This window comes from Fundulus heteroclitus, chromosome 13 (genome assembly GCF_011125445.2).
Source record: "Fundulus heteroclitus isolate FHET01 chromosome 13, MU-UCD_Fhet_4.1, whole genome shotgun sequence".
Lineage (NCBI taxonomy): Eukaryota > Metazoa > Chordata > Actinopteri > Cyprinodontiformes > Fundulidae > Fundulus > Fundulus heteroclitus.
Genome location: NC_046373.1, coordinates 30491953 through 30505384, shown reverse-complemented (window position 1 = coordinate 30505384; position 13432 = coordinate 30491953). Strand labels below are relative to the sequence as shown.

Below are 13432 nucleotides of genomic sequence, written 5' to 3'. Positions count from 1 at the left end.
CAGTATTCTTATCTCCCTTATCACATCTTTCATGTACTACACTATAGCCTTTCCAAAACAAAGACACCAACTGTAACTTAGAACAGATCTTCAAAGAAATTAGTTTTAGTTAAACAAAATACCAGTTAAACTCTAACATCAATCTTTTTGTCGGCAAACAGGGGCTGTTGTTGAAGTGTTTTCTAGATAAAACACAGACAGTGGTGCAAGATGTATACTTGAATAGACAACCGATTGAACACCTAAAGCTAATAGTTGGTGTGGCAGTGACAGAACAAGTTTTTATGTCACTGCGGAGGAATTTTGGGCCAGTCTTATTCACAGATTGTTTTATTTTTAATTCAGGTACTGAATTGCCGTTCCAAAAACCTTTTTTGAGAGCCATTCAGAGGTGGGCTTGCTGGATCCTTGTGTGGCTGCGTAACTTAAGCGAGCTAGAGCTTAAAGATTCGAAATTATGTCTGCATTTTTCCCTCATGACTTTTTACATCAATTATGATAAATCGTCTGGGTCTTGAAGACATAAAAGAGCCCCAGAAAACCCTGCGTATATAATGTTTATCTTTCTGTGACACTGTGTTTAACAGTGTTTTTGGCAGGGTGTTCACTTTCTATGAAGTTAAACTTTTGTCCCCAAAAGTCTTTTGGTTATTCTGGTCAATACTGGTTGTACACATGGAAGTCTCCCATTAATGCCATTATTTAATTTTGATGATGAACGTCTGACCTTAACTGGGGCTTGTGAGGGCTGGAGGGCTTTCTATATTATTATGGTTAGGTTGTGATCTTCTGGGTGTTTTGTCCACGTGTGAGTATTTTTGGTAGGGCAGACACTCCTGAGAAGGTTGGACACTACTCCGTGTTTTCTCCATCTGGGGATAAACACTCGCTGTGTTTTGATGGAATCCCAAAGCCTTAAGGTACGTTCATACCGAACGAGAACAAGGCAGATTTTTCACGTTGGTCGCCTGCCCTTGGTCGCTTGACATTTCGCCTCTCTCCGGCAAACAATTTGTGCGGACAGGGCAGTGGAACTTCACCCAGCTCACCTCATCATCAAATAGGAGGAACGTCCATCCATTTGCTGGTTCCTCTTGTCTGTTGAACTCACTGTGGCGGAGATGGATTTTACTGAGCAAGTCATGTTGCTGTACATAATCTGGAAAGCTGAAAAAAAATGCCGTTGGCACTCCTGAGTCCACCAGATCCTCCAGAGATGCTTCCGGTTTGGCAAGTACCACCACCTGACTTGTGTCTTGATGATGGTGGCTTGTAGCGGTACTTCTGTCTGTCCAGGACCCAGTTTGAGGACCTGCTGCTTCTCATCACGGGAACAGATCTCCCTGTGGGACACAAACTACAGCCAGCTTCAATTAATCAATAAATCCCTCATTGCTCAATAGAAATGTAGCCTAATTGTACTGTCTAAATATGTAACATATAAAAAACACATTTATCGTGACGCAAATTGCCAGAAAAGTTTAGATGGTTAAATCTGTGGAAAGAGCAGCTGTGAAGCAATAACAGAGCATGCATTATTGGGCGCACTATTTCGCCCAATTTGCACCATTCACATTGCTCAAAACTTGCCGTTCACAACGCCGACCATTATTCGCTCCTGATCGCGCCTTTAAAAAGTGATAATATGTAAATCCCTCGCTCCATTCGCCTTGTACGCGTTCGGTGTCAGAGCACCTAACCCTTTTTAAAACTGATAGATGTCAATGGGTTTTTTCTTATCTATAGTTAATATATTTTTTGGATGGGCAAATTGTGTTTCTTTTTTAGCTAGACCATCAACCAAACACTATTCAATTCAATTCAATTCAATTTTATTTATATAGCGCCAAATCATGAAACATGTCATCTCAAGGCACTTTACAAAATCAAAATAAATCATATTATACAGATTGGTCAAAAATGTCCTATATAAGGAAACCAGTTGATTGCATCAAAGTCCCGACAAGCAGCATTCACTCCTGGGGAACCGTAGAGCCACAGGAAGAGTCATCTGCATTGTCCATGGCTTTGCTGCAATTCCTCATACTGAGCAAGCATGAAGCGACAGTGGGAAGAAAAACTCCCCATTAACGGGAAGGAAAAACCTCCGGCAGAACCGTGCTCAGTATGAACGGTCATCTGCCTCGACCGACTGGGGGTTACAGCAGACAGAGCAGAGACACAACAAGAGAAACAAAAAAGCACAGAAGCACACATTGATCCAGTAATCTGTTCTACATTAGATGGTAGTAGCGGGTGAGCCGTCTTCTCTGGATGATGTCACAGTTAACAGAACGCCAGACCAGGTGTACCTACTATGAAGAAAAAAGAGAGAGAGCAAAAAGTTAAAAGCTGAAATGACGACAGTCATTTCAATGTAATACAATGCAAAACTGGAGAACAGTAGAAATCAGTAGAGTGAGAAAATTAGACCCTGATGTCCTCCAGCAGCCTTAGCCTATAGCAGCATAACTATAAAGGTAGCTCAGGGTAACATGAGCCACTCTAACTATAAACTTTGTCAAAAAGGAAAGTTTTAAGATTAGTCTTTAAAGTAGACAGGGTGTCTGCCTCACGGACCAAAACTGGGAGTTGGTTCCACAGGAGAGGAGCCTGATAGCTAAAGGATCTGCCTCCCATTCTACTTTTAGAGACTCTAGGAACCACCAGCAGACCTGCAGTCTGAGAGCGAAGTGCTCTGTTAGGAACATACGGGGTAATCAGAGCTCTGATATATGATGGAGCTTGATTATTAAGGGCTTTATACGTTAGAAGGAGAATTTTAAATTCTATTCTTGATTTAACAGGAAGCCAATGAAGGGAAGCTAAAATTGGAGAAATATGATCCCTCTTGTTGATTTTCATCAGAACTCTTGCCGCAGCATTTTGGATCAGCTGAAGACTTCGAACTGCATTTTGTGGACTTCCTGATAGTAAAGAATTACAATAGTCCAGCCTTGAAGTAACAAATGCATGGACTAGTTTTTCAGCATCACACCTGAACAGAATATTTCTACTTTTGGCGATTTTCCAGAGGTGAAAAAAGGAAACACTAGAATGTCTTTTTGACTACCATCCACTGTAGTGACCGCAGTACATGAAAGGGTTAATTGAAAGGGTTAATTATATATAAAGCTGTGGAAAAGGTCTGGCCAAAATCTTTTAGTCAATCAAATTTGCAGATTGATTGTTGTAATACTGGACAGTAGTTGTTTAGAGTCATTATCTTCTTTGATTACCACCAAAGAAATGCATGCTGCGTTATTGCTTCACAGCTGCTGTTTCCACATGTAATTAAAATTTTAGCTTTGAACACCAAACCCATAAGAACAGTTTAAAAGATTATCCACAACGTCATGTTGAGGAATAAAAAAAAAAAAAAACAGGTTTCAGGACAACTTCAACAAACTCCAAGGTTCACCTGTTCCAGTACAGTGGACTTTAAGCCAGTGCAGCCAGTGAAGAGCTAGCTGCCGTGGTAGCAGGCCATTGTGAGTGCGTGTAATTGTAGCAAAGGACAGCAAAGAAACCACTTCTGTCCAAGAAAAATGCGAAGGACTGAAATTCTACAGGAAGCACAGCCATGAAAAGCAAAGACTAGTGCAAAGTAATTTTGTCTGATAAATCCAGCCCCTGATAGTTTGGGTGATGTAAAAATTCCTTTGCCTAAACTCCCATGAGCCCTGTGTCTTAATTGCATTCTTCTGTGGGGGTTTTCCTCAGCAAGTGGAGTGGGCTTACACATAGATCTGCTCAAGATGGATAAACAGTGAGATCGAAACATTCATCAAAAACATGTTCTTTCAAAAAATATATCAACAAATTATTGGTGGATCTTTTCAGAAATGGAGCAATGTGTCGTAAAAGAAAAAATGATAATAAAAACCATTGATAAGTGACATGTTGACATGTTGACATGAAATGTAGAATATGTTTAAACTTTATGTGACAAACTAATAATGTGGATTACTCTGATAAAGACATACATTTTAGTTTGAATTCCAAACAGTTTATTTTTTATTCATTTGAATCATGACAAATGAATAAAATGTCGTCCCAAGGCACTTTGCAAACAAATAAATAAAGAGATGTCTATTCAGTCCAAAAATACAGACAGACTGAAAGGCAATCACGTAAACTCCAGTTCCATCCCAGCCATCAAATAATGCAACCTGGACTTGAAGTTCACAATTTCAATTGGTTTTCCACTGGCTACATTTTCTGCAATGCGTTTTATTTTATTTTTTATCAAACGAAGATGGAGTAGCTCTAAAACTGTCACTGCATGATGTCCTTTAAGAAAAGGAAAAAGGCTAAATCTACTGTTTTCTTTTTAAAAAGAAAAACTAAGTCGGCTTTTAAGTCTAAACAATATTCTTTTCACAGGTCCTGAGTCCTACATGTTATTCTGTATCCATTTCATCACCCTCTTTTCCTGATCTATAATTAAAATAACTAGCTCTTGTCTCCTCTCTCACCTTCCTTCTCTCTCTTTCTCTGTTTCCTGTCCCTCTGGTTTTCAATATTTTTGCCATCTCTTAGATTCGGATAAACAGGGAAGTAAGTACCTTGCTTCTCTTCTCTTTCCATAACCCCTGCATCCCATGCTCCCCCTCTCTGTGCCTCCCAGCCCTCCACGGCTTCTTTCCTGGCAACACTAGATGTCCTTGCCCTTGTCTAGTTTGTGTTCCCAAGCCTTTCACCTATAACACTCGCTTTTTAATTTCAATGTGACTGCAGTGTTCACCCAGAGCTCCTGTAAGAGGGCAGTAGATATGCCAGGAGGAGAAAACTCATGTTCAAACAGAAATACCGTGAGTCACACCAGGCATCATAGATATACTCAAGTAACGTGGAACTTGGAAAAACAGAAAATAAAGTCTTTGGCCAGATTTAAGTCTCTCATTTTTCAAACATTTAAATAAAAAAATATATATTTTAGTGCCTAGTGAAACAACAACATGACACACAGTTAAAGTTCCAACTAATGAAACTCATAGTTATTGGCAGGACTTCCTTCCTTAAAGGGGGCATATCATGCATAATCAATTTTTTAGCCCGTAAAGACATTTTGATTTGTACTTAGAGGCTCCAGGAATGCAAAAAGTTTGAACGTAGTCTATCAAGGAGCTGCGTAGATATCATTCAACTGAATGATTTCAATGTGAACAGGAAAAACAGAGAAGCCTGATATGTCCCCTTTAATGTGCTAAAATCTATCTACAGGATTTTATCTTGCTTGTTTCCAGCCATGTTGGTTTTAGGTCCTACTGAATGCCCTAAATGTTCACGGGACCTTATGAGTCAAACCAGTAGAAGAACAAAGGCAATCTCCAATCTGAGGGACCTGTTTTGAATCTTTCAAAATCATGAAGTTTTTGTCTAGTCTTACCTAGTCTTTACCACTAAACAGGTTTTATCATGGCACAAACCTTTTGAGGGGTCAAGAAAACCCCGCTTTAGGAATACTAACCAGCTGGAGGCAGACTCATGTAGAGCACAACTACCTAAGTGAAATGTAAGGCCCATAGTTGTCATGCAATCATGTGGCGTTTCCATTGGGTTTATGAAGGTTGTTTATAAAGACTGTCCCTGTTGTATACCATGGCTGGTGTTTATGCAGCATGCCACTTCTGTTTTCAGCACCGTTTACAGGTATAGAGACTGGCAATTCCACATCATCCATCCATCCATTATCTATACTCGCCTGTCTCTGCAGGGTTGCAGGGGAGCTGGTGCGTATCTCCAGCGGTTATTGGGGGAGAGGCAGGGTACAACCTGGACATGTTGGAAGTCCATCACAGTACAACACAGAGAGAGCAGTCATGCTTTTGGACTGTGGGAGAAAGCCAGGGTACCTGGAGAGAACCTAGCATACAAGGGGAGCACATGCAATCTCAGAATGCCTCCCCCCCCATTCAGGTTTTTGAACCTAGGACCTTCTTGCTGCAAGCGGACAGAGCTACCAGCAGTGGGAAAATTAGGCCTTTTTAAATTACGATGGCAATTTTTGAAAAAAAGCTGTTTGCGTTGATAATATGATCAAAATGTGATCTGCCCCTATGTGCGCAACGAGCCGATGCATAGACTGAGTCCATAGGCTAGGGAGAATCAGAGATTTGCCTGCAGGATGTTTAAAGAGACTTACCTGGTTGTGGAAACGCATCATTTGCCACGTTTGTTGTGGGACCAGATTAGAGTGGGCTTGCACCAGCCCTCGTCTAACTGTGGAACCGCTTTGGTGGGGAAAAACCGTCTTAGCTTATCACAAGTACAGACAAACATACATTCTGTGTCATGAAAATTCAGAGGAACTGGAAAGTCATTCCATTATTATATATTATATATTCTCTTTATGATATGGATCATTTGTAATAATATACCTACAGCTGTGTAAACATTTGATATTCATCAGCTCCTCTAAACTACAAGAGAGGGATTACAAATATCTTTAAAAAAATCTGAGTTGTAATTTTCTCCATCCACACAAACAACTCTGCAGGAGGCTCTTAAAATTTTATAACAACAATGAATACTTCAGATGTGTTGGAAACTGAAAACAAGGATGAATAGGGTTAGACATAAAAAGCGTAACTTTTGGGAGTTTGGGTAAAAATTTCCTGCTTTTGCTCCAGCAGCTTGCTTTGGCAGTCTTTAATGTTTCGTGTTGCGGTTTCTGCTACGGATCTGTTTCAACTCACACAAAGAGCTACATTAGACCCCGCAGGTGTTCTCCGTGTTATATCTGCTCAGAACACGGGATCTTAGAACTCCCCCCAAAGTCCTCCAGTGCTCTCAGTGAAGATGATTAAAATTTCTCCAGGGGCACAAGTTCTGAGGTAATAAGAAGCTATTTACTCACCCGGGTCAGATTCTTCCCTATGAAGCTGCAGCAGTCAGAGCAGAAGATCAGCAAGAAAATAAGGATTTACCTTTCGTTCTTGTTTTTTTTTTTTTAGTTTTTTTATTTTGTTTTTGCATCTCACACAGCATGCTTTAACTGTATTCTCATCAACTGACCGTAAGTTCTTTATGGTTTTTTCTTCTACTTGCCTCCTGTTGAAAACATGGTTGCCAGGGTGACAGACAGGAAACTGATCAGCTTTGAGAATTTCTGAGGCAAGAGAGACCCACGGGAGTAGGGATCACTGCACGCTTTCATAAAGATGGCAATCAGTCTTCTCTTCTTTCCCCTAATGTGGCAGTTATGGAATCTAATTTGTGATACGGCATGGTCGAGCTATGTATTCAGCGGTATGCTTGGGTTTGTGCGAACGCTGGCCAACCCCAGCATTCGAAATGTCTTTAGCTATCAATACCGAGACAGGGCAGCAGTCTGGATTTGAAGGATCTGTCTTTGCATTCGGCGCACGGCCTTCACCTGGTGGAGGGCCTCGCAAACTGTATCATAACTGCACTAATGCCCAGCAGAGCAGAGACGAGACAGCCCAATCAATCAGTGTCATTCAGGGCGAGTTAGTCCCCAGGCTGAAGATCCTTCACTTGTCAGCGGTGCTCTGATCAGCTGCTCTGGCCGCATGCCAGAGTCTGGCATGCGGGGCCATCTTTAGAAGTGCAACACCCCCATCTGCGCAGAGATGGGTAGAGAAGTACGCTGTTCATCAAAATCTTAAGATTGGAGGAGAAATAGCAAGTATTTGCATTTCATGCTGGTGGATTATTGCCAGGTTGTAAGCAGAGCTCCCAAATGCTCAAAGAACAAGCAGCAGCATGGCATAAAACAGTAATAGTGGGCTACTTATTGAAAGCTGCATTTAAACTTAGTCAGCTCAATTAAATTTAAGACCCTATCCTTAAAAAGACAAAATGTGGCCTTTATGTCATTTTCTGGCATTCTTATGGTCATGATCCCCTGATGGCAGAGGTGTTCTGTGTTTGAACAAAGCGGGATAGTTGAGTCACTCAACCGCGTAAGGCACTTTCACCGCAGACACTGGATGCAGTAAGAGCGTAATTTTACATTTCTTCAAAGATCTTGAGGTTTAGGGAACAAAAAGGTCAAGTGGTTGACCCAAAACCAAATTATCTGCGCTGAATTGAAGGATCTGAAAGCATGCTTCTCTTAGGCATCTCTCTGTTAGGCTGGGTCCATGACTAAGGCTACGTTCACACTGCAGCCTGAAGTGACCCTATTCCGATTTTTTTTGCCCATATGCGACCTGTATCTGATCTTTTTATGACAGTCTGAACAGCACAGATCGGATGTTTTCAAATGCGACCCAGGTCGTTTGGATATGTGGTCCTGAATCCGATACATATCTGATCTTTTCAAATGTGACCTGTGTCTGTACGGCCAGGTCGCATTCATCCGACCTGTACGTCACCGATACTCGACAAACGTCACTATTCTGCGTCCTGCTGTGCAAAAGCGGGAAGAAAGACGACACCCATAGCGGACTACACTGCAAAAACTGATCTAAAAACAAGTAAAATGTTCTTAAAGTTAGTCTATTCGTCCTTGATTTGAGCCAGTAAATAAGATTATCTGCCAATGGAATGAGTATCTTTACCCCTAAAATAAGATAATTAGACATCATGCTCTTGAAATAAGATGATGGAGATGAATTGTTCCTATTTTAAGTGGAAAAATCTTATACCATTGGCAAATCATCTTATTTACCTGCTCAAATCAAGGACAAATGCACTCATTTCAAGAAGATTTGACTTATTTTTAGTTCTGTTTTTGCAGTGTACAATGAGAAGAGCAGTCACTTAGGTTGAACGCATTCAGTTCACACAGGAGATCGCATACAAGTCGCATATATTTGGAAATATGAACGACCACGCAAAAAAATCTGATTTCACAAAAAAAATCGGAATTGAGCATCAAGACCTGCAGTGTGAACGTAGCCTAAGATAACACTGCAGTGGACAGCGCCCGTGTGCCAAAGGACGTCTCCTGGCAGAATAATGTCCTTCTTCTAAACCATCGTGTGTGTTAATTTAAACCTTGTTAAAAGCGTATGGCCATGAATGGCAAGTAAGCTCTACTCAAGCAGACCTCGGTTCCAGAATGTAGATTCGCTAAATGTACCGACCGCCTACTGGGCACACAGTCACATCAAGCATGTCTCAACACAAGTACACAAGACTTTTACTTCTTTTTGTCTGGGCTTTTATGGCTTAAGAACTTTAAACTCTAAATCTACTGATAAACAGCAGGTTTGACCATCTATGCCGTCTTCAATCATTCGCCCACTGTGTTTGTGTAGTATCTTGCTCCTGATTTGTCTTTTTTGCACTTTTAAGCTCCACTTAAAACCTGGTCTCGTTCCAGCAGCTTGAAATGCGAAATGCTTCTCATGTTTTTTAGATTTTGATGAGGAGTCTACTTGAATTATTGACACTCATCTGTGCGTTTGTAATCCTTTATTCAGAATCCAAGCTTGAAGGTCGTCTAGAGCCGTTTTGGTGGGTCAGAAATCATTGCGTGTTAGCAGTTGATAGAATAGATCAGTTCCATGAGAGGTATTGTTGGGGAAAGACAGAACCGACATTTAACTGAGCAGCAAAATCAGGTTCTGCTATGAGACTATTAAACTGTGAATAAATCAGTGTCATTTCATCATGTGCTCTAGTAATTATGACCTTTTTTCCCCACTTTCTGACACAGGGTTACCAGAGATCCAATCACTTCATTGCCACTCAAGGTGAGTACCCAGCTCAACTGTTTTTTTTATTATTTTATTTTACCCTGCAGCTCATCGGGTTTAAGAAAATCAGTTTGTGAAATATTTAACACATAAACATGAAGCCGCCTTTGTTGCATTCCACCTGCATCTGGGTTTCAACTTTGAGCAGTCAGTCTCCCACGGCGAACAGGAGAACTCCGCTAAGAATCTGTCAGACACAGGACGGTCGGGCTTCGCCGTCTGCGAAGCGCCGCTTTCACGTCTCTCCTCCCTTCCATCTGCGTGTGCGGCGCACAGACCTTCTGATGTCAGACTGATACGCCGCACTTCTGGAATTCCCTCGGCTGCACAGAGGAAGAAACGACGACAGAAAAGGAGGGAGAGAAAGACAGCTCTGCTAGCTCTAATCGTGTTTACTCAGGGAGCAAGCTTTTTTTTTTTTTTTTGTTTTTCTCGCTTTTGATTTCTTCCCGTCTTGTACTTTGGTCTCAGTTCTGTCACTTCTTAGAAGGAACCTCGGAAAAACGACGGCCTCCTTCGCATTTTTGCTGTTACAGCACGTTTAGATCAAGGTGCACTAAGAGGTAGAAAGAGACGCGTTTTTTAGTCACCGTCAAACCCGTTGGCTCTCTACAACGGAGATAACAACCGGGCTGACTCAAGAAACTCGTACACTGCCCAAAACATTTCTAGAAAGCAAACATTTTTGACTGCAAAAGATGCTCCAGAAGATTTCCTTTTTTTTTTTTTAAACAAGCCAAATGCAATGATGAGAGGTGCAACATCCCAGTACCTTCTTGGCATCAGTTTGGAGAACAACCTTGAAAAAAAAAAGATGGATCAATAGTGTTTTGAGCCCCTAATCTAGCCAGTGCACCAGTATAGGAGGAATAAAGATACCTGCAAATTTAAGATGCAAACAGCCTTCTTGGAGGCCTCTACATCATGTTAATGACGCTATAAAGACCTCAGGTCCGCTGCGGTTTAAAGGTTGTGTGCGGCCCTCAGGAGAGCAGTGCATCCCTGATAGCTACGCAGATACTTCCACAGATTTACTGCTTAATGGAAGCTGCACACAGCCAGGGCGGGCTTTGTGTGCAGAACCTCACAGTTTTCATTTCTGAGTGTACACACCAGGTATTCGTGATGAACGGCGTTGTCAGTTCCATCCTGCTGACTCTCTTTTGATCTGGCTTAAAGAAATTGTCAAGAAAAAGAGTTTATGGGCAAAATGCTGCAGAAGCAATGCGTCGATCATCATAGAGACCTCATATCAGCAACTGCACACCTTACAGCGACAGAGAGTAGGCAATGCATAAGATGTTAGAAATATCTAATTACCTGCTCTGATGATAAATTTCTGCTGTGTGGCAAAAAAAGAAAAAGAAAACCTCGGTATTTATGGTTATTTACAAAGGTACTGCTATGTTGGAAAAAGTGCTCCACACAGGCAGGAGCTGCTGCTTAGGCTGAAATGCGGGCTGCTAAAAAACAAGCATTTAAGCGCCATGCAGCAGCTCTAAAAACTGTCGGTCAGAAAGCAGCAGGAGCCCTTTAAGAGAAGCATCCCTCAATGCATAAACAATGAATAAGTAAATAAATCCCTCTAATGAGAAATAACTTCTGGAGTCCCAGAGAACATTCAAAAGGCGCCAGTACTTGAGAAACGTGGGTATAGATATGCTGGTGTATGGGGGCCAAACTGCAAAGCCCATATTACAAATTGCCCATCTGCCTTTTTTCCTTGGCATGTAAAGTTGGACTCCTTTTAGTAAATAATGCTCATTTGATCTCCAAATAAGCCAGGCTAACACGGTTATTTATTTATCCGCTTTATAAATGTTGCAGCTCTGAGAGCTGCTATATACATACTATATAAACTATATAAACTTCCTAAAGTGGCAATTAAAGGCCACTTCTCTTCTGTTATTCATAGAGTAGCACAAGTCTAATAATCTGTTTTTTTTATCTATTTACTTGTTCAGGTTTATTCTTGGGTAGCAAGCCTGCAGTTGATAGGTTAACAGACACATTTTTAGCTAAAACACGGTTAGCTTAAGAGTAAATGTGACATTAATAACCAGGAAGTAGCTAGTTCCAACTAAGACAGTAGTCACTAGAAACAAAATGCTGTGCCCATACAACATAAAAAGCCAGGTTCAGGCTACAAGACGAAATATAAGACTGTTTCTGTTCAAGATGTTGCCAACTTTCGTTACCTCACAGCGGCCGTTCATTCCAAGGCAGAACATTGTTTAATGCTGTGAGCTTCAGTCAGTTCAAGCTCTGCGCATAAAAAAACATCCCTGCTGATCTCATGTTTCACGTAAATATTAACGCCACTCGTCAGTTTGCCCATTTAAACAAAGTCATCCAGAACTCTGATAATAACGGATAAGTTTATTCTAAAGGATTACAGTATGGTGCCAGCATCAGGGTAGTTCACAGCATGGATGGTTAGCTGGGATCAAACCGACGCGGTAATATAAAAAGTGGGTGTGAGCAAAGCCGCACTCCCTTTGCCTCGGAGTCTCTGGTACTTCTGCGGCGTTGCAACACGGGGCTAAACGCAAGAGTGTTATTTAGGGGGGCTTAGCCAAGACTTTTCTAATTCTGACAAGTTGTAAAACCAGGAGAGAGAAAAGGAACTGATTTGTGTCAGTGGGAAGAAAAGAGAAGAGTGATGCATTCTGCTCAGGGATATTATTAAAAGTGTCTGTCCAGCAGAGATAAGGTTACATGGTATTTTTTTTTTGCCCTCTGCATCCCCGTGGCTTTCACGTGTCTTCATTATCTGGGAGTTTTTCATCATTTCTTTTAAGCCTTGCCCGCGCCTCGCTCCCTTTTCATGTAGACATGCCCCCAGGTTTATTGGACCAGTTGTGATCCGAGAACTTCATTAATGCGGGCCATAAGCTGAGGCGGCGTTAGACAGGATTTACCTAAACAACAGCGGCTGCTGGGGAACTCATTTGCTGTTAGAGTGGCTTTGTAATACCAAGCAATTTAAGAAATGTTTAAAGCAGAATGCAAATAGTTCTCAAGATAGATCACTGGGTAGTGGATGTGCGTGCCGTTGGTTTCTGCTTCTAAGAGAACTCCTGTAGAGAAGTAGTTACCCTTTACAGATTTCTTTGCTTTTTTTCCTTCTTCTCATACTTAAAAGTTTGTTAGATATAGATAACCAGAATGAATATAAATTGCAACTTTCAAGCATTGGTTTCATTTATTAAAGGTAAAAAAAGCCATCTGAACGAATCTGGTCCTACATCAAAATAATACCTCCCCCAAAAGCGAATAACTGCTTGGGTCAGTTTTGCTGGCAACAACAAGCAACTGTCATGTTTTCTGACTGACAGTATGATGTTCTTTTTCCTAAATACAGGGTTACGTTTATGCTAGATGCAACACACCTGCCAAAAGGTTCCACTTTAGTCTTGTTATTTCACCAAATATTTTCCCTGAAGTCTTGGATCATTGGTTTTTCGACAGAAGTGATACTGGCCTCTATCTATTTTCACTTAGCCGGGGCTTTTCCTTGGAAACGGCCAATGGATGCAAGTTTTGTCACTTTATTGTTGAAACATGACAATTTACTTCAACTGGGGCAAGTGAGGTCTGCAGTACTTTAGATGTTTCTTCACAGGTTCTATATACTGTAAGTGATTTCTTCACCGTTGAGAGATGGCAGTAAGAACAATTGGTAATGGGTAATTTAACAAGGGAGGTGATTACTTTTTTTTTTTTTTATATGAGGCCAGGTTGGTTTGGATTGTTTT

General features: G+C 41.2%; 1 protein-coding gene across 7 annotated transcripts in view; it reads left to right on the top strand.

Annotated features, from left to right (window-relative positions):
* ptprua (protein tyrosine phosphatase receptor type Ua) overlaps positions 1–13432 on the top strand; it is a 328377-nt gene that overhangs the window by 258779 nt on the left and 56166 nt on the right. For 4 of the 7 annotated variants that reach the window (XM_036145582.1, XM_036145581.1, XM_021311117.2 and 1 more), the window contains one exon: positions 9635–9671. In XM_036145582.1, coding sequence (XP_036001475.1) covers positions 9635–9671 — 37 coding nt within the window. Of the gene's footprint in view, positions 1–4542; positions 4561–9634; positions 9672–13432 lie in introns of all 7 variants that reach the window. The other 3 variants (XM_012853466.3, XM_021311111.2, XM_036145579.1) reach the window with 1 other exon arrangement.